Below are 20,920 nucleotides of genomic sequence, written 5' to 3' on the forward strand. Positions count from 1 at the left end.
CCTTTGCGTTGATTGCTAGTGTTGGCAGAAGTAGTCCTTCCTGCTCTGGCGCTCGTCTAGATTCCCTTGGTCGGAAAAAAATAAGTAAGAAAAATGTCAGACATTTTTGCATTCTTTGGCTCGTCGTCTCTGTTTGGGGCTTGCACGCAAGTCACGTTAGCTACCATCGTGATGGTTCTGTATGTGTACCTTGTGCAGTAGACATTTCGAACCACAGTATTTGTTTTTCTCGGCACGAACGAGTAGCAGTGACCACCAGCACGGTGCGGGGACGGCGCGTTCGAGCCATGTATAGCAAATACTGATATAGAGAAGATATGGATGTAGAGATAGAAACTTCATGAATGCTTATGATAAGGCTAAAGGAATTTCAAGTACTGATTATGGTGATTGAGACTAGTGTAGTCGTTTTTTTCCTAAAACAGGTTTTGCATTGTAGGCACCAACATATCATGGTACCTAGAATGCCTTAGGGAAACAAAAGAATGTCTGAATACTCAATCAGTAGTTCTTTTCAGGTATGAGTGTTATGGGGCATGTTATAAGCTTCTTCCATAAGGTTTTCCATGGGACCATTGACTTGTCTCTCAAATGTTGGGTTCTGTCTTTTACATGGGCTGCTAGGTGCCATCCTGACTTGGATGTTGTCCGATGTTGGGCTTCCATTGCAGTCTCATTTAATCAACTGCTTCCTCTCGCATTTAATCTCTTTCAGAAAAGAACAAGCCTTGCATAGCACATCGAGATCTCACATCACAGAACGTTCTGGTCAAGGACGATGGCAGCTGTATGCTTTGCGATTTTGGCTTTGCCATCCGTATCTCAGGCTCCAAGTACATCCGCAATGGGGAGGAGCAGCACGCTGAGACCAACTCTCTCGCGGAGGTACGCTCATCGGCCTTTTAGTCATTGCCAAACTGAGGCAGAACCCCTTTATACTAATGCAATCACTTTTTAGCTAGTCATATTTCTGGGAAGTTCACACCAGTGTGAATGTGCAGCGAATACGTATTTATGTTGCGAGCTTTGTATTGGGCAGTTTTTCAGAGGTGGCAGCATACTTGTCAAGAGTTGAGAACTGTTCAACAGATATGGCATTCATCCACAGTTTTGAATTGAGCTTGTTTGATACTTTCATGCGCACATCATTCGAATGGTTTTGTTCTTAAAGAAAACAGGCTACCATTGTCTATCATTTACAGTTACAATGAATTTAATTAGCTCTCATAACGAACGTTCTTCATTAATCAAAAAGAAGTGTCGTAATACTTGCAAAGAGTGGCAGACCATTTGTCATAAGATGTGACTACACCAAATACAATTCCGAAGAAACTAAGTGTCCGAGCTAAACATCGGTCACAACCTGTGGCTGTCCCGGCTTCTTATCTTGCAAGCACCATCTTTTCTTTGCCCATGCAAGCTGGCTTGTTAGAAACGGCATCTTATCTAACACTGCATGAAAGAACGCCTGCAAAGCCTGGCTATTGCGCAGGCTTGAGACACGACTTCACGTGTCAATCCACTCGTGCACTATAGCTTTGGCAGTGCTTTCTTTCACGCAGTCTTGGCTAAGGCTTTGTGCTCAGCAAGCCAGCTGTGGTTTGCCATGTTTTTTCTCTGTTGGTCATTGTCTCTGCATGTCTATAGAACTTTTGCAAAAATTCCAAAAGCCCGCGACAAATTACGGGAGTGCTCGGTACGCTTATCCTATTGTCTTTCCTCCCGCTACCACGGGACATACTTGAGCACCGAGCGGGCACTGGTTACTCGAGCAGGCAAGCCAGGCAAGCGCATGCAAAGGGGGGAGGGAGTGTTGCGAAGGCTGCTGCGACGGCTGCTGACGACAGCTGCCGACGACAGCTGCCGCGACTCGCGCGCAGTCGCGGAGGCGCAACGAGAAGGCGCAACGAGAAGGCGCAATGAGAAGGCGCACGATTTGTACTTTGGGTTCCCAAAAATGCCCTGCCGCCGTGGCACTGCATCTATTGCAACGGGCCTATTCGGCTCTGCCTTGCAGGTGGGAACTCTCAGGTACATGGCTCCCGAGGTGCTTGAAGGGGCACTCAACCTACGGGACTGTGAGTCCTCGCTGAAGCAAGTGGACGTCTACGCGCTAGGATTGATCCTTTGGGAAATTGCAACGCGCTGCTCTGATCTCTATCAAGGTACGTGGCACGCTCAACAAGATGGGCGGCAACCGGGCTGGCCCATGAAGCGAGCATTCTTAATCTGTGTGCCCCTGGGTGCATGGTTGAGCCTCGGTGCTTTTTAACTCCCTCTCTTATCTTCTCATTTTACTGTCCCAGGTAGTTTAAAAACATAGTTTTAGTTTATGACTAATTTTTTAGGAACTTTCGAACCAACTTTTGTTCTTGACTTCAGCTGTTGAAGTCCGAACAACTGTGAACCATAGATGTTAAAATAAATGCGAGGTGGCACTGTTCATTTCATGAGGTGAAACTTATCTCTGAGATATCTGATTGAGTTAATGACGAAAAACTGTTTGCGGATAAAACTGGTTTTAGTGGAGGTTCTTTTCCTCCCGTGGGGGGGGCCAGTATGTGTGTGCATAATGTATGAAGATGTTGTTCAGTCATGACTGTGACCCCAATTTACTTAATTTAGTTTAGAAAAAAAAAATGTTGTGTGTTTTCACGTCAGTTAACAATGATTGTCCAGGTCACATTTTTGATATTTTTGTAATAAATATGTGTGAAAGCCATGTTCTGGGAGGAACATTTGGCTATATGTGAACGCCATAGCTAATGTCTTCCCAGAGATATAAATTTGAGTACGTTGAGACGTGGACATTGTTAAACTTTCACTATGGTAATTTGCACAGATGCCAATGTTGCACCAAAGCAGGCATGCAGTTAAATATTTAGAGCACAGCTCAGCACCCGTTTCTGGCTTGAGTGGCGTCGCCATTGGCGTAATTGCGCGTTGCATTATGGGACGTTTCGCATAATGACGTCACATGCGACGTCACGAGGGTCATTATAGTCCAGGGGTGGCCAGGCTTACCTGGCCTAAGAGCCGCAAAACAAAACCACGAAACTTCAAAGAGCCGCGCAGGGCGGGGCGGGGCGGGGCAAACTTTTCTTCATAGCAGTAAACGAAACTCGAAATACTTTCAATCTATCCGAATCGCAAACCTGTCTTTCGATTTGAAATGCGTTCCATTTCTTTTTGTGTCGAAGTGCTCGTGTGACCGGGAGGGAGGCGGGTTGGGGGGGGGGGGGGGGGGGGGGGGGGTAGGGTAGGGTAGGGGAGGGAGCCGCAAGCCGCGAGCCGCACTTTAACATGCGAAGAGCCGCATGCAGCTCGCGAGCCACAGCTTGGCCACCCTTGCTTTAGTCGGTTACAAGTCAAGAAGGTAGGAGAAGCTCCTCCCACAAGCGTGATGCGCCCGTTTCAAATCTCTCCGCAGTCAAAAGAAGAGTTCACTGGAAACGCTCCTTGTTCCGTTTCAATGGATTCCAACTTGTCTCCAATCCCACTTTTTAAGAAAGCAATCTTTGTATACATTGGAAGGGGAACTGAGCCCCTGAAAGCAGCCTATCCATCGGAGGGGGAAGCTAATGCCCGAAAGTTGTACTTGTTGCCATCGGAGGGGGAAAACTCTAATCTCCCTCTCGTGGCTTCCACAATGCTAAGTCAAAATCGAAAGATAAAGCAAATATGTACAAAAGGCAAGACACTCCTCGCGCATTGGCCGCGACGTCACGGAAACGATGGTACGCTATTGGATATGGAGGTGGCGGAGGGATATATGAATGATTCCCTTTGAGGGGCATCTGCCGCTACCTTCTTAATCTGTAACCGGCTATAGTGACATCATGAGGGTCACGAGTGACGTCACTTGTAACCGCACGTTGCATTATGGGACGTAGTGACGTTGCATTATGGGATGTAATGACCCTCGTGACGTCACACGTGACGTCACAAGGGTCACTAAGGTCTTGAGTGACTTCACGAAGGCCACTCATGAAGGTCACGACCTTCACAGTGAAGGTCACGGCCTTCACGTGACTTTCTCGGGTGACTTATGAGGGAGGGGAGGAGGGGGAGAGAAGAAAAGGAGGAGGATGGAGGAGGGGGAGAGGAAGGAGGAAAATGAGAGGTGGAGGGAGGAGGAGGGGATGGGGAAGAGGAGGAGAGAAAGAGCAGGGGTATTCTTCCTCTCCGTATCATCCCTTCCTCCCTCAAGAGCTCCGTTCTACACCAAGACAAGGGAAGATGAAGAAAACAGAACATATGTCACGAAGATTTCACCAGACGTGGTTTGACATGCTAAATCCGTACAACCCTAGACACCCTTCTGACAAGGAGAGTCTGCGGCGTACACAAAGATAATCTCCGTCAAGACTATGGGAACCGACCAACTTCCTAATTTCAGGGTGGTAGATAATGATGTTTCCTAACCAGCTTGCATGCATTCACTTCTCAACCAAAAAGTCATACTCTCTCAAGCTTTGTTTTATCTTTCAGTTTCCTTGTGTTGCCTCCTAAAGCCCCCCCCTCCCCCCCTTTTTCCTATTATTTCCTAAGGAGTGTTGGGGCACGGCACTGGTGTCTGCAGTTGCGAACAGGAACGGCAGATCGCCTTGAAACTCTAGTGTGCACAAAAGGAAGGTTGGTCGCCGCGAACACAAAGCAAGGGAAGTAGTATCTTGGGTGTCACTACCTTTTTGCTCAACATTGGGGGGTGGAAAACAAACAATTCACATCGGCTTAGCATTCGGAAGCTTCGACGTGTAACATAAAAAACAAGGAATACAGATAGAAGTTGGTAACCACATGGATGTTTCTGCAAGGACGCTAAGCAAACATTAAAAACCTGGAGAGAGGCATTTAGAAACTCTCAGATTAGCATTTGGAGCGAACATGTCAAAGAAGACTTCCCTTGCTTTGTTACACAGTTTATGCAGGGGCCTTAGAAGTTAACACAAGGAAATTGAAAGATAAAACAGAGCTTGGGACAGTATGACTTTTTGAGAAGTAAACACATGTGAGTTGGTTAGGAAACATCATTATCTATCACTCTGAGATCAGGAAGTTGGTTCGTTCTCGTAGTCTTGACAGAGATTATCTTTGCGGGTGCTTGGTGGTAGATTCTCCTTGTTGGAAGTGTGTCTAGTTTTGCATGGATTTAGCCTGTCAAGCCACGTCTGGTCAAATCTTCGCGACATCATGTTCTGTAACAGTAAGAAAGCACAAAACAAACAGAGGGACAAAAACAGACATGTACAAGCTTGAAAGCTTGTACATGTCTGTTTTTGTCCCTCTGTTTGTTTTGTGCTTTCTTACTGTTACATCTGTCCCAACACGCTCGTCAAAGTCATCATGTTCTGTTTTATTGATCTTTCCTTGTTTTGGTGTGGCCGAATGAACTCGGCCGTTCTTGAGGTTTTTGTGTTGTGTTGTTTGTTTCTTTATTCCTCCTAGTCCCATGGTTTTAAGTTATGACGACTTTCTATGCTCTTCACTAGAGCAGCACCGTTGTACACACTTTCTCAGTTCTAGAGAATATCTCTTTGGAGCCGATGTCGTGCGGCAAAGCCCCCATAACGAAGGAAAGCTAGCTCGATTTGAGTGAAGGTTTGTTGTCGCTTTACTTAATTGGAGGTTATACGCTACTCAATATTTCCATCACAACTTAGTTCAAGTTACTGCAAGGAGATAAGGCGAGTTTAAAAGAAACAAAAAAAAAAAGGAGATTTTTAAATATTGACGTGCAATTTTGCTGCTCTACAGAAATCACTTATGTTTCTGAATTAATAACAAAACTACAATTATGACTAAGCAAATATTTTTACATATTCGTAAGCTGCATTTCAAGACACACATTTTGATATATTTTGCGACATTTTGCATAAAGTTGCTTATTGGTAAATAATTTGCGAAAGTGTCTCCAAAACGTGTTTCTTTTTGTGTGTTTCGTAAATTTTTTGCATAGAAATATATAATTGTAATTTGTTCGTATGTGGTGTGCATGTTGTGAATTGCCTATAAATAAGTTTAAAAAAATTTAACTGTGGGCCTGCTTTTGTGCAACATTAGCATCTGTGCAAATTACCATAATAAGGTCTCTGCAATGTCCATGCCTCAAGTTTCTCAATTTTGTATTTCTAGGAAAAAGATTAGCTACGGCGTTTACATATAGCCGACTGCTCCTCCCAAGAGCATGGCTTTCACATATATTTATTACAGAAATATCAAAAATATGACCTGGACAGTCATTGTACGCGATCCGGCGTGGGAACACCCTGTGGTTTTTTTTGAGAACATGGTTGAGCTCACGGACACGAAGGAGAGGGAAGATCACATAATGCAATACGCCAACCCATTGTGTTGTTTCTTCTTCCCCTTGTCAGTGTCCGTAAGCGCAACCATGTTTTCTAAGATTCAGGACCAACTCGCCCAACAGTCAGCTGTGATCTTCAGTTGGAGGGGGATTAAATGAGAACTCCTTTGGAAAATACTGGTGGAATTATATATTGGAAACTGTTTTTACGGCTAAATTCATGTTACTCCCCCTGCACCATCGCTCCGTATGGCATGCCCTTTGTGAAACTGTTGGTGTACCTTTGCCGCAAAAGGTAGATGTCCAGTCCTGAGTCATTGGTGTTTTGTCCTGCACAGGCATGAATGTGCCAGAATACAAGATGCCGTACGAAGCCGAGGTGGGGGTGCACCCCAGCACGGAGCAGATGCAAGTGCTGGTGGCGAGGCACAAGGCACGGCCTCTCTTCCCAGACATCTGGAAGGCCAGCAATCCGGTAGGGCTTCTGCTTTCTACTTTGTTGGCACTCTTCTAAAGTTTCTGCCATAAAATGTTGAGCATATGCCAACACTCCATTCCATTAAAAATGAATTAGTGCAGCCCACTTAATGGTAATGAGAAAACCCAAAATTTCAAGCGTTATAACCGATTATCGTTGTATCTGGACTAGAACTGATCATTTCCAGTCCAGAAACTCTAGAAAGTGATCATTATAAGCGGTACATCGTTATATTATGTGGTATTGTTATGAATGGGTTGCACTGTACAGGATGTAAAACAAAGCAAAAAAATTTTGTTTTTTTTATTGCATGAATAAACTATGCATCGCCGAACGCTCGTTCTCCGCCCAAATGTAGCGTTAGCGGCCCGAACTAGATGCCAAAATTTCAGAACTAACCGTCATTTCGTTAAGTTGTAAGTGATTTCCTGAAAATTTGAATAGGAAAATGGGACTCGTTTGTGCCCGTTTTCGGCATTTGGTGCTACGCAGCTCCATGCATTCAAGAGCTCCGTCGGCCACCATTTCCCCTTTGATAATTTAAGAAAAAATTTCTCGGTTTATTTCTGCCTTATTCTTGATGTATCTTTTAATACGATCATTGGCGTCGTGGGCGCTGATGTCGGCACGACATCAGGGTTGAGACTAGCGGTAGACTGCCTTGTTGCTCACACTACTGCTACCTTTATACGCACGAGGTCGTCGTGACCATTCTAGACGAGGACGCACGATAACTGTCAAACTACTGGGACATACTGTTCCACTTTAGTAGTGAAAGGTCAGATGAAAATGAGGGTAGCAGGGTAAGGACCCTGTGCTTCTGCGCGGGAGTCGCATGCACTATTCAGAGAGACTTTTTAGTGTTGTGTCGTTTACCCGCAGTCTCGGGATTTTTTCAACCATGTGCAGTGTACACCAGCTCGTTTGCGCCCTTACTTTTTGTTCACTATTCACTAGACCAGAAATGTGGCAATACATGCACATTGCTAATATACAAGGATACATACTGCCCTTGCACTTCTGGGATATTTGTGTTCCTTCCCCTTCTACTATTGTTCCCCCATGAAATTATACTCAGAGTTTCTGCGCTTGACACAACTCATCATTCTTGTGGGCTCTTGCCGTGTAGCCACTCATCTGTATATATTATAGTTTGGTGTATGTATGACTGTAAATCCTGAATTTATGTTACGCTCACTAACTGTTATGTAGTACAAACTCACACCCTTCTTCGGCTAACTTGTTGCACAGTTTCTGAGGCTACAGTAAGCTCTAACAAAGGCATACGTGAACAGTAATAATTTTTCACATGCAATAGTAATTGCTTCCAATTATTTTCAAATGCAGGCTGTGAGAGCTCTTAAGGAAACCATAGAAGATTGTTGGGACCAAGACGCCGAAGCTCGCCTCACTGCGGTGTGCGTTGAGGAGAGGCTGAATGAACTGCCCATGCTCTGGGACAGGCACAAGGGTGAGTTGCACATCCTTAAAGGAGCTGTGCAGCAATTTCAGTGTTTTGCTTAAATAATTTGGGAGTTTGTGTCTCGACCTTTCTGAAGTAAAGAACAAAAAACCGCTTTTGCTTGCATGTCCTAGTTTTTATTCTAAAAATGGACAAAGATTGAGGTTTTCGGCACCCCTCAACTCCTTCACCATCTTCCGAGTCAGGTACGCTGTGACGTCAATGAGGGTAGCGCGGGGTTCGGGTGAAGCTCTTTCTCTAGAGCCATCAGTGAACAGCGAAAACTGAACCGCTCGCCACCGCATGACCACGTGCTGGCGCAGCGCGGACAATATGGTGAAGGGAGGAAAGTCTCATCCGGGTCCGTCCCCCTCCGGCATCTGTCGACTATTTGCGGTAGTGGCGGTAGCAGATAGAATTGATGGTTTTGTGGACTTAGGATAGATGGCGCCGCTAAAACTACGTATAATAAAAGCATTGTTGATGATACCAGGTTTTTGATGCATTCATATTTATGTTAAAACGACAAGATTTATAAAAAAGTTACCTTTTATCGAGCAGGTATTCGCTCAACTTGCTCTCTTTCTACAAGACCCCCATTGACGTCATGCCGCGTGGTTCTCATGGCTGCCGCTCACGGCTGCAGGTCGAAGAACATTATCACTTTGGCTTTGCGATTATGCGGCGGAATTGCAACATTTCGAAGGAAGGAAATGTGTTTTCTGTCCTTTGGGACAAGATAAACAATGTCAAAAGTAGAAGATGCCAATTCTTTCATCGTTCAAATCGTTGCACAGCTCCCTTAAAGGGACATTGACACCCCCCAAAATTTTTTTTTCATCTTTTGCCAGGCGCTTCATTATGGTGTTGGAGGACTACCCAATCAATATTTTGCAACAGAGTAGCGTATTTTTTTAATAAAGTCAAAAGACGCAACTGCTCGAAACCGAAACCCGCGCACGGAGGTCAGAGAAGTGGAGAGAAGGGAGTGAGTGGCGGAAGTCACGTGGCAGCACCCGACCGTGCGTTTTTTTTTTCTCCTTTCCGTAGCAGACGACATGCAGCGTAGGGGGAACTGTTTGCCGCGCGATTTATTTGCAGTTATGTTTGTTCCGCTCGCTGTTCTGTACTCCAAGATGAGTTGTTTTGTACATTGAGGAGTCGGAGATGAGTAGCGAGTGCCCGTGGTGAATTTCCATGATCGGCTCAGAAAAGAATACACCCAAGATGTTGCGTGAAGAGCTGGCTCACATGTCCCAGCTGCGTCCGAAAAAAGTGGCAATGTGCGACAGAGTTTCCGAAAGATCAACGGGATCGGGACCAATGGCTGGCTGCAATTCCTGTAGAACATTTACGGGCACCTCGGAAAGCGGACGCTACCTGATTTATATGCTCCTTGCATTTTGTGGAAAGTGATTACATTGAGTTCGCAGGTGTCAAAAAGGAAATCCCATACCATTTAATTCAGCGATGTGTCGTCCACAACATTTGTTTGTTATTTTTTTTTGCCTCTTCAGTAATAATTGTAAAAAAAAAAAAAAAAAAAGATTTTACTGGGGATCGAACCCTGTCCTACTGCATGTGCCGCGGACGTCTTTCCCTCTGAGCTACTGGGGCATCCTTTTCGTGGGTGATCTCTTTCCAGTAACAACCCAGAGGGTCAACTGGAAGTTGGAAAGTTTGTTGCTGATTTGCCTCCAGCAAAAGCACTCCGAAATCGGGAAGCACCCCGCATTGGCGACATTCGCACCTAGTGAAGAAATCGTACGCGTGCATATTCAATTCGAAGTAGACACGTTGTGCTTGCTTGACGTTTGCGCGAGCGATGTCTTCAGCCACGAGAACGGAGTGACAGCTGGGCGACGTCTTCGTTCAAATCGGCTTGGTGGTCGGGCGTGTCGTACGGGATGAATACCAATTCTTTTGATCAGTCCCAAATTTCTTTTTTAAAGGCAGACAGAATTCGCCGGTACCGCAAACAACAGTTCTGAAATAGAGGTCCCACGCCCGTGGTCTGCTGCCATCGCCGTCCCCACGATACGCGAAACGACGAACGCACAGAATGCTTCCGGTTGTCTGTGGAACTATTTTTTTCAATCAACGTATATGCAGTTTTTTTAGAAGCCACAAAAAATGGGTTTCATATTTTTTTCTATTTTTAATATTGGGTGTGTGCCTTCAGTGACCCACGACTTTGATTAAATTTGGTGGTTGCATCAATACCTTAGAAAACGGCCCGTGACCGCGGAAAAGAAAGTGAGCGAGACTCGAACCGGCCAGTTCTTGATCGGCGGTTTTCGGGCGGAAAGAAACCGAATTTCGAGCCGCAAATTCTGTTCTGGGTAGTTGAGCTCTCATACGTCACGTACAACTAAAAACCTCGGCGAGCATAAATACCCTGTCAGTGTCCCTTTAAAGGGGCACTGACACCCCAAAGGTCTTTTTCTTTTATTGTTGAAATTGATGCAAGTTTGAGTCATAGACACAAAAAAAAATATCACAATGCGTAAAAAAAAAAAAAAAAAGGTCTCCCACATGCGCGCACACTTTTTTATTTATTTTTTTTCCCGCTTCTCACCTCCTCGCTTCTTTTTATTTGTGACGTCAGAATCTGATGACAGTGAAACTGAGTGTAGTTCGGATACCGATGAAAGTGATGCGAGGTGCCACTTTCCACATGAAGAGAGTTTTTTTAAATCAAAGAAATTCTGAAGTTGAAGAACATAAAGCAACATAGCCTGATAAATAAATGTTTTTATTAAATTGTGCAACCACATTTCTGCATCCAAAAATTTTTTTTTTGCTCAGCATAAAAAATTTATCAAAGGGTGCACACTGGGATGAAAAAGACCCGTCACTTAAAGGGCTAAAAGTGAAATTCCCTCTGCATGTGCATTTTGTCCTCAAATTCCTCGTTGTATGGCACCGTTTCACTCCCGCATAGAATGGAGTCACTCACAAACCAACCAATCCCCCCCCCCCCCCCCCTTGTTCTGACCCACAGCAGGCATCAGCGTCACCGGAGTGAGCCCCACCATCAACCCGACGTCGGCGCACCACCACCCGAGGTCCGGGTTCTCCTCCCTACTGGGCTGCGGGCCCCTGGGGCCCTGCTCGATCCAGAACAGCACTGAGCGGAGTGAGGCCACGGCCGAGACCCCGCTCTCCCCGAGCAGCCCCGGGGTGCGCCAGCTGGCCGACAAAAACAGTACAGCGGCCAACAATCACCACAACCGCAGCAACCTCGCCCCAACCGCAGTCTCGGTGCCACTACAACCGCACCAGGGACGCAACCCCTGCCTGGAACGCAACCTCATGGTGGAACCCGTGGAGGAGATCTCCGTGAGTGGGAACACGCTGCTCGACCAGGACTCGAGGAGCCTGCTGCCTTACGCCGCTCTGCTGGGTGGAGTGAGCATGGGCAACCGTCTTGTGGGGAATGGACTCGGGAGCATTGGACTCGGTAGTAATGGACTCGTGAGCAACGGGCTCGTGAGCAATGGGCTTGTGGCCAACAGGCCTGCAGGCAGTGGACTAGTGGGCAACGCAGACTCGTCGTTGTCTTCGCCGGCCACTTCTTCGGCGACTGCCGCCACGACGGCCGAGGACAACAGCGCCTTGGTGTTAGGAGATGTGCTGGCACAGACCACGCGGGCCTACCACCCGATCCCTTATGTGCAAAATGCGGTGCACGTCTCTACGGTCATCCCCAAGCAGCCCAACTTGCCGGGTGAGTGCATTTGTCAGGTGACGGGGGCCGCACTGAACTTGGCAGGTTTCGCGACTGTCTCCGGTGACGGATGACGCCTCTGGCTACGATTTTTAACTTCTAGAAAAGTTAAATGGAAGACTAAAGTAAGCTACTGCTCAATGGGCTCAAAAAATGATAGAGGTCTCCTGCCACTCTCGTCTTTGAAGTAGAGTTAAACCACGGCCCCTCGATTCGCTCCACACGGCCCCTCGTCGCTCTCCACTCGTTTGGCTTGTTGCATCACTCTCCTTCCCGGTGGCGACGAAAGTTGTAAAAATGGCCACTGTGATTCGGGTGGTGCTAGGGAGCACGGACGGTCGGATGTAGTATGGGCTTGGCAAAATGTTTAACGCTGCGATTTGTCGGCTTTCCTGCTTGGATGCTCACTTTATTGTGTGTCTTTATAAGATCGCAAGTGCATCGGAGCATACGTTTCAACGCAGTGAAACTTCTGCGCTGCATAAAAATTAATACAACCGCCCTTTGGCTGAGCATACGTAGTTCAAAAAGAGAAATTAAGGCGGAAATAGTTTGTTTCTTCTTTGCACTTCCAGAATACCCTGCTGTTCATGTTTTGCTCAAGCAAGCTTTCCATGAGACACAATTTCTCAGTGTGGGCTCAGTCCAGGATGGACTGAGCCCACACCACGCTTCAACACGAAACGAACGCCAAAACTTTCTGACAATGTGAAAGCGGCATCTCTTTACCCATATTAAGGAGGTGCTCGCTCCCGTGTGCACAGATGATTTGCACACTCAAGGGAATGCCTGCGTGCGGCCGCATATGCGTTCGTGCTTGAAAGAAAAAATATCTGGCAGCACCTCTGGTGACAAAATGTTTCTACCACTCAGGGTGGCAAAAAAGAACCCGACGACTCACACGCCACCAACATTCTCCGGCCCTTATACACACTGTCTTGAAAGAAAAAAAAGAAAAAAAAGCCTTTAATGCGACCATTTTTTTTTTACTACCCATCTTCTCCAAACAGGTTTGCAATTTGTTTGTGGGAAGAAAAATGCCAGGCCTGCCTTGTAGATGTGAACGCAAAGCCTGACCCGGTCCGGGCTCTGCATGGTCTTAGCTGTGAAGTCTGAGCCCAGGCTATGGCCGGTATACCTGTGCAGACCTCTGTTTCATACCTGCGCGGACCTCTATTTCTCGCCGCCAGACACGCAACGTGCATCCATGCCGTGCAGCACACGTAGCGGTGACTCCTTCAAACCGAGGAGAAACGAAGTTGATATTGTTCTCCCCGGGAAGTGACAGGCAGGACGAAGCGACGCAACGGCTCGGAGCGAATCGAGGAGTCGTGGTTAAACACTGAAGCCCCATTACTCGGTGAAGTAAAAAGAATGCACCAGATGGTAACGAAACATGTGGCTCGCTCATTGTCTGGACCAAAATGAGGGAATACAGTAAATCTATTGGACCTGCTTTTATATTGTTTCTTGCAGGGGTGGAACTACTGCATTAATTACGCCATTTCGATACATTCACAATTTTCTGTGCCTAGCGGCACAAGAGCGCCAAATCAACCGAAATTGTGCCACGCTGTGCCGGAGATCACTGCGATGCTAGATTTAGCAAAAAGTGAAAGTTCGGTTGACAACCTTGGCTAAACTATTGCCAGGTGGCACAGGCCACCGTTCGATTCCTTGTTAAAGCCGTATCTGTCCATCCATCCATCCGATGGATTCAGTGTATCGTACATCCTAGCCATCGTACCGCAGCATGAGAGACATTGTACATGTACAATGTATGATGCAACGTAGCATGTAAGATTTCAGTTGCCGAGTGGTGCCCCTTCATTTTTAGTCTAATGGCGAATTCGGGTGGTCAGTCGCCGGCGAGAACGAGCCGGCGCAACCGGCAACCAGAAACGCGCCGGCGGCACACCACGTGACCCTCACCACCCGAACACGAAACGCCAGACGGCGGCAGTTTACTTCGCCTCTTGCCCGCGCGACACCGCTAGCGAGAGCCTGTCGCCGCCGTCACTCATGTCCCAACGACTTGGATTGACTTTCGTAGCGGCTGCTAAAGTTACTTCAGATCAGTTTCGTTCTTTCGTTCATTTTTTTTTCTCACTGACCTTCTTTCTCATTTCGGAAGTGACGACACCGGATACAGTCTGGCGCCCACTCGCCCGGCCGTTCGGAGCTCGGGCGGAAAAAGCACCGGAAAGTTGCCGGTGCTTGCCGGAGAACCACCACCCGAACGGTGCGCGCCGGCCGGAAACTGACCACGCGAACACTATTGCCGGTTTTCCGGCAAAATAAGTTGCCGACGATTGACCACGCGAATTCGCCATAAGTTTGTTCCTAAAATAAAATATCTTTCTGTGTTTAATTTTAGATATTTCCCTGTAAAGTTCTATTCAGTACTTTCCAACACTTGTAGTACATACCTTGTTTTCTTGAATTGTTACTGATGGTACAACTGGCTACGATGCCTTCTTAAAATGATGTCACAGCTATTCCTAAGGTGCTCCAAAATGTTTTTTTAATGCTTTAGTGCTCCAGAATACAGGCTTTTCTGCTCCTAAGTTGCTCCAAAGTACAGTAAAACCTTATTATTACAAAATTGGATATAACAAACTAATGGATATAACAAAGCAATCATAATTCCCCTTGCTTGCTAATAGTGGGAAGAAATGGACAGTGGCTATAACAAACTAATGGTTATAACAAAATAATTACAACCGCTCCTTCAACTTTGTTATAACGAGGTTTTACTGTATAGGTTTTCTGCTCCTAAATTGCTCAAAAATGCAAATTTGTCTGCTCCAAAAATTGCTCCAAACTCAGTTTGGTCTGCCCCACCCATGTATACTTGTTGTCAGGAGTATATATTTGTCTAATGTCCTCTCGGACAGCAGGGAAGCACCAGAGAGCCTTGTTTTCGAGGAAAGAAGGAGCTTGCTGGCATCCAGGCTATGCTAAGGCCATCATCCTCACAGCAGTCTATCTGCAACGAGAATGGAAATGAGTAAACTATTCATGGTGACTAGTCTTATGAGGTATCATCGGAAGTGCATTCTGTGAGGCTGTGAAGTTCCGTCATTGCAGCAGGGGATGGCAACTAATGAGAGTCTAGCAATGCTACTATGAGGTGTACACTTTTCAATCGGAATAGGTATCATGAGTCCCAAACGTTGTAGTAGTGAATATCTGCATTATTTAGAGTGAAGCTCTACAAGCTGCAGAGTCGATCAGGCTGTGCTACAAGTTATCAGTGCTGGTATTGTGCTCTCACCTTAACAGTGAAGTGTGCAAACATAGTGCCTCTGGCTCAGTTCTAACAATGTTGCAGTGGCACCAGATATAAATTGATAGTGTTAGTCCACACTGTTCTTCACTTCCTTGATGCATACCGCTTGTTCACCTGAAATGATATACCGTACTATGACAAACAAACCAGTACACACGGGCTATTGTTGCACATTGTTTCATGTTGCAGGCAGGCAGTTGTGCAAGCTGCTTGTGTGACCCTATCCCATGCCGTCATTTTGTCGCACGAGTAGCATCGTGAAGAATACTGCTGGAGTGAAAGCAAAGCAATGACGCAGGGTGGCGTGCACAAGCACAATAGACCAACCATATGCCCTTTGCAGTGAGATAGTGGTGCAAAGCACCTTGCTACAACAAGATTAAAGTAAAGTTTTACCTTCAATTGAAAGTTCAGAAGTAAAGAGTAAAAAGCTGCACAGGAGGCCAGCATAATGCAGAGTGCAAGTTTGTCTGCTTCTTGCACAAGGGTTGCGATGATGTCAGAATGCCGAGCTCTTATTGGCTGATTGAAAAAAATAGGGGGTAGACCTCAAACCACCTAGCATTGAGGTCTACCGCACTGTCCTTTCAATCAAAGCCAGTCAGAGCCTCGCATCGTTCTGACGTCACCGCAACCCCTGCGCAAGAGGCAGACGACTTGCTCTCTGCATTGCATTCTTGCCGGAGATTTTGAATTCAGAACTCAACTGTGGCTCCTCTGCTTGCTCTCCTTGACTTTCTGCCTTATTTACGGTTACTGGTAACTGTGCACATATACTGGGCCGTGAATTAGCATTTCAATACGCTAAATGAACCTTTTTTCAGTAAGCTTCTGCACAAGCGTACACACCCTCTCCTGGCCTCGCATCCCGCTGTCGCCATTTTCGCAGTGCAAAGTTTCGGTCGTCCAACATATTGAGGACCTATCTTTGCACGTATTTCATCTTTCTTGGTGATTCTTGTTTGAGTATATGCTAGTATGGGGCATAAAAGTCAATGAAGATCAGTACAACAGTACAATGCCAATGTATTCTGATGGGCGGAGGCAAGTAGGGCTGCCCTTCATTTGTAGTTCCAAGACAGCTCTGCAGACACTGTTCATTACTGAAAAAGGTCTTTTGGCTTACGCACAAGCTGCATTGGCTTACTTTAACCTCGTAAATGGTACGGTACAATCTGAAAGGCAATGCACCTGGTCTGTGTGATGTGCAACAACTGCTTTGAGTGGCGAGTTCCATTTCTAGACCTGCCTTTGCACCTGTTTTTAATGCTTCCGGCGATACTAATCTCTGCGTCTGTTTTGTTCTCAGGGAACGGTCACAAAATACTCGGCTTGCCCAAAAAAGTGGAAAAGAAGCGCTTCAGGGGAATGTTCTGGAAGCCCAAGGCGAGCCCAGCAGCCGAAGGCGGTCTGAGGCGGGGCCTGCGGAACCTCTTTGAGTGGAAGCCGAGGGAGGACGCGGGCCGCGCCGGCAACGCCAAGTCGGACAATGCCAGACCGCCGGAGAAGTTCCCGGTCAACACGGAGGTGCAGATGGTAGAAGGGAGCTGCCGTGTAAGGTCTCTGCCGCCGATTACCCCTGTGGCCGAGAACGAGACGTCGCCGCTCCTGCAGAGCAAGGACATAAACGACAACTGCCGAGAAACGGAGGAAGACAGGGTTTCGCGACCAACCACGTTACCGCTACGCATGTGCCTTCCGGTATCCAAAGGGTCTGTGGCGGACGACGGCAGCAAGGAGTTGTCTGCCGGTTTGCAGCGGGTCTGCATCGAGGACGCCTGAGGGCGAACCGCCTGCCGTCGCTTTGTCCGCCGCCTTTTGTGGAACTGCCGCGGGTCTTGCCCTCGCTTGCCGCAACCCAAAGCTGTTTCCCGGGTTTACGAAAGACATGTCGCCGGCTGGCCATGCACCCTCAAGACGTGCCACTTTGGGTTGTGGCAGAATACAGATGTGACGGGATGCAATTGTGTCTTGATGGTAAAAGACAAGAAAAATGGCCAATTTGCTTCGGGTTTTAGGCAGGAAATACTCGAGGTAGCTATCTTGATACCCATATGGACAAGTGAGCCTTTTGTAACAGTGGACTGAGGTTACGCATGTTTGATTGCCTGAAACCTCCTTACCTCGGTAAGCCGCAACTAGCTTAATTATAATTCCAGTTGCTAGAAGTAGACTGTAGTAGTGTTTTCGTCAGTTTGCAGGCATTATAAATGTTTTTACTCGGCAAAAGCACAAGTGAGCATTTGCATGCCTTTGGATGTTGGCATGTGACGTGTAGTATTTATGAGTGTGCATTTTATTTCTTGGCTCTGTAGTTACAAACTTGTTAAAGATTTTTTTTTTTGGAAACTCCCCTGAGAAGCTGAGTGGAGGGTGAAAGTTTCCATGGCAGAAATTACTTGGAGCAGGGAGGCAACAAAGTGAATGTGGCTGACATGGTAAAGTGGTGCACTGTCTTTGATAATTTGTAGTTGTGTTGTTTGAAATAACATGCCAATTGAAAACCGAGACGTACGGAGCCACATTCCATAAGGAGGCAATAAATGGCCATGGGTGGTGCATCTGGGAAGACGAGAGAATGTTGATTCAATAGGCTATTGAAGTCTTTTACGGATGAGATTGAGACTCTCACAAGAGAAAGAAAATTGGTCTTGTGAATACCAGATAATACTGCATCCATGAAAGTTCCACTTCAGAGGCAAAATGTGCAATCCTTAGATCAAAATAAGCATGATAGAAGCTCATATTGTGGTAGAAGTAAAATCCCTAATGCATTACTTATTTTTAGATGAGAAAGGGAGGGGGGAGACATTTGTGACTTATTTAATTTTTGAAATGTTGTGTTCCATGGAGCATAGTTGCCTTCGTATTTTTAAAGATGTATTTACTGGGGCTTCCAGAAAAATGGAATTAATGAAAAAAAGAAAAAACTCACTGGCTTACTTTTCTTTTTCTATTTTTATTAATGAGGAGACATTCATTTTCTTTTTAGTACATTAGACATCAGTAACAGCTGTTGGCAAGATTGTACATAAGTCTTGACAGAAAATGCCATCAAGATTTGAACATGAAAAATTGTGTTTAGTCAGCCAAGAAAAAAAAGAAGAGTTAGTAAAAGAGCTTGTTGGTCAGGAAACATTCATATCAACCAATGGAATTTAAAAAATGTATGACTATGCACAGTGTCGGTAAACTGTTTGCTTGTTTGCCTTTACACTAGCAGCCGTGAGTTAGTGCTTTGCGCTTTGCAAGTAATTTTTCAGTATATCGGGGAAATATAAAAACATGAAACTCAAAGCATGACTTCGTAGAACATGAGGTTGGGAGCACGAAAGAGTATGGACAAGTACGAAGTATTGCACTTATGTCTGTGATTACACATACCATTTCACTTATTCTTGGGCAGGGTTGCAATTGCCGACACTTCTGCTACCTTCACAGGCTCCCGTCTTCCCAGTGTATCTCGGTGCACCAGGCCACAAGCTGCCGAGTCTGCGTAGTCATCCAAACATAAAACGAGTCGAAGCCAGGTTTGCCTAACATGATTCAGGGTCTAATCATTGCTGCCACATCGATGCAAATGAACCTTTTCCTTACAATGACTAGTGGCAGGCGTGCGTACCTCCCCAAACTGGCACTGCCAGTTTAAATAGCAGCCTACATAAGTGTCGTTTGCTATTTTGCCTGCCCCTATTTCTTTTGAAGCACACACGAGCCTTTTCTGCTGGGTGAGACGGGAGCACGTGCAGGCACGCGAAACTTTTCGCAAAGTGTTCGTGGGCCCAGAAAGTGCAGGTACTGATTGGCAGGTTTGCACGTGTTGTGCTGTTAAGACTCTGAGCTCAAGGGGACTTACCTTTGCCCAGTCCTTGTTTGTTTTATTTACCGTTACTACTGCTATCTCTGACCAGTCTGTTTAGTTGACAGCTCTAGCTTTTAACTAACTGTCAGGTAATAAACCCCACGTGTAGACGCTTTACGACCAAATGCCAGGATGCATGTCTGGCTGTCAGGTTTGTCAAACCCAGAGTCAACGTCGAATGTCTGCACAGCCGTGGCAGTTCCCAATGTCTAGTTGTCATAGCGGTGGCACAGTGTGGTGGTGCTTTGTACATAGAATGTATAAATTTTTTTTAAATATTTTGTTCTTCTCAAGCTTCCTGAGCAAGAAAACGAACAGAGGACAATGTAGAGCAGGAAGGAAGTCTTAAAGCTGTGATAACCGTGCGATAGGTTTTTCAAAGGTATGCCAAGGAATGGCGAAAAATGGACCAGTATAGGATGCCGTCTGCCTGTGAGCAGTCAAACCAGCCACAAACAAAACACAATCTGAGCAGAGAAGTGATATTATTATGGTACTAGGTCATGCTGTTCAGATTTTTTAAAGGCCTTGCAGGACTGTGCGCATGACAAGGACACTGCCATGAACATGAAACTCTCCACTGGAGTACATGTTCCTCACCAGGTTTGGCTGGAATGCTTGAGGCGGTGCTCCTTGCCAGAACATGCCTATCTCCAAGAGGATCACAAGCAGTCAAAGCAGAGGCTATGTGACAAAAACACTTTGCTCGTGTTCTGCATGGGTTGTGTGCTATGTGCATAAGGAACACAATCAATACAATTGGATGTTGCTAGAATCACTCTACATATGTTGTAGCTCAACAAATTTCACATTCTGCAGCATTTTATCGCACATCAAGTATCACAAATTTATTTTCAGAATAAGACTGAAACTGTCTTGTTATTCTAGCAACACGGATTACACATAACCAGAGCACTAGGCAAAAATTTCTAGAGCAACAGTTTGTTCGAGCCCTTACGGCACTCCTAAATTGCCGGCGGTCGTTCACACCAGTCGTTGGACGGTGCTGGGTTCTAGTTTTGTACCTCCAAGGAATATAGCCAAAAAGAACTGCAAGAGGCAAGAAGAAAAGTCATTTTTACGGTGGTGATGTACATAAAGACATGAGCGATGTGTTCAAGAATGCGGTGGATTGTTTTGAGGTCAAACTAAGCGAGTCTGTGTCTGGCCCGTTTGTATGCAGTGTGCTTGGGAGCGTGTTGACCAGTGTCTGGATGTATAGTCAGGTTTGTTCAGGTTGCTTTACTTTTTCACTCTCGAGTTTTGTATGGCAGGATGAGGTCTGGGTTAATTGCGCGTCTAGGTTGTCTTTTGAGGTTCACAGTACTGTTTCGCTTGTTTTGGCAATCTTTTTTTTTTCTTTTTCTGTGAATATAGGATTAGGTCAAATTTAGTAGTGCAATGTTTTTAGTATTTTTGTTACCTGTGCTGTCAGGCTGCTGGCTATTTCGCATGCACGCTTGCATCTCTTGGACATTTCGAAACCGGGATCCACATCATAGTAATGTGCTAGTGCAGTGTCTAGTAATACGAGCCAGTTTCATCCTCTAGGACCAACTCGGCACGTTTTCCCTGTCCCTACACTAGGTACCAAAAGACAGTACAGTGCCCAAAAGTGCCAATGCTTTATAGATTGTCTCCATCTTTTCTTCTTCTATAGCTGCACTGCAATGAAGGAAATTTTGTAATTAGCAGTTTATTTATACATGGCTTATTGGTGTACCTCACACAGTCTGACATTTATGACAGTGTTGTATCTTGGTCAATAAACAGTTTTTGATGTTCAAAA

General features: G+C 45.9%; 1 protein-coding gene across 1 annotated transcript in view; it reads left to right on the top strand.

Moving 5' to 3' along the window:
• Positions 1-20,920, top strand: part of LOC8036103 (bone morphogenetic protein receptor type-2) — a 32,208-nt gene extending 11,288 nt beyond the window's left edge. Inside the window, exons 6-11 of the mRNA XM_029966909.3 lie at positions 716-885; positions 2,018-2,165; positions 6,646-6,782; positions 8,133-8,256; positions 11,252-11,977; positions 16,579-20,920. Of these exons, the coding sequence (XP_029822769.3) occupies positions 716-885; positions 2,018-2,165; positions 6,646-6,782; positions 8,133-8,256; positions 11,252-11,977; positions 16,579-17,051 (1,778 nt within the window). The 3' untranslated portion in view covers positions 17,052-20,920. The remainder of the gene's footprint in view (positions 1-715; positions 886-2,017; positions 2,166-6,645; positions 6,783-8,132; positions 8,257-11,251; positions 11,978-16,578) is intronic.

The sequence above is a fragment of the Ixodes scapularis genome, unplaced genomic scaffold, assembly GCF_016920785.2.
Source record: "Ixodes scapularis isolate PalLabHiFi unplaced genomic scaffold, ASM1692078v2 PGA_scaffold0__279_contigs__length_252992795, whole genome shotgun sequence".
NCBI lineage: Eukaryota > Metazoa > Arthropoda > Arachnida > Ixodida > Ixodidae > Ixodes > Ixodes scapularis.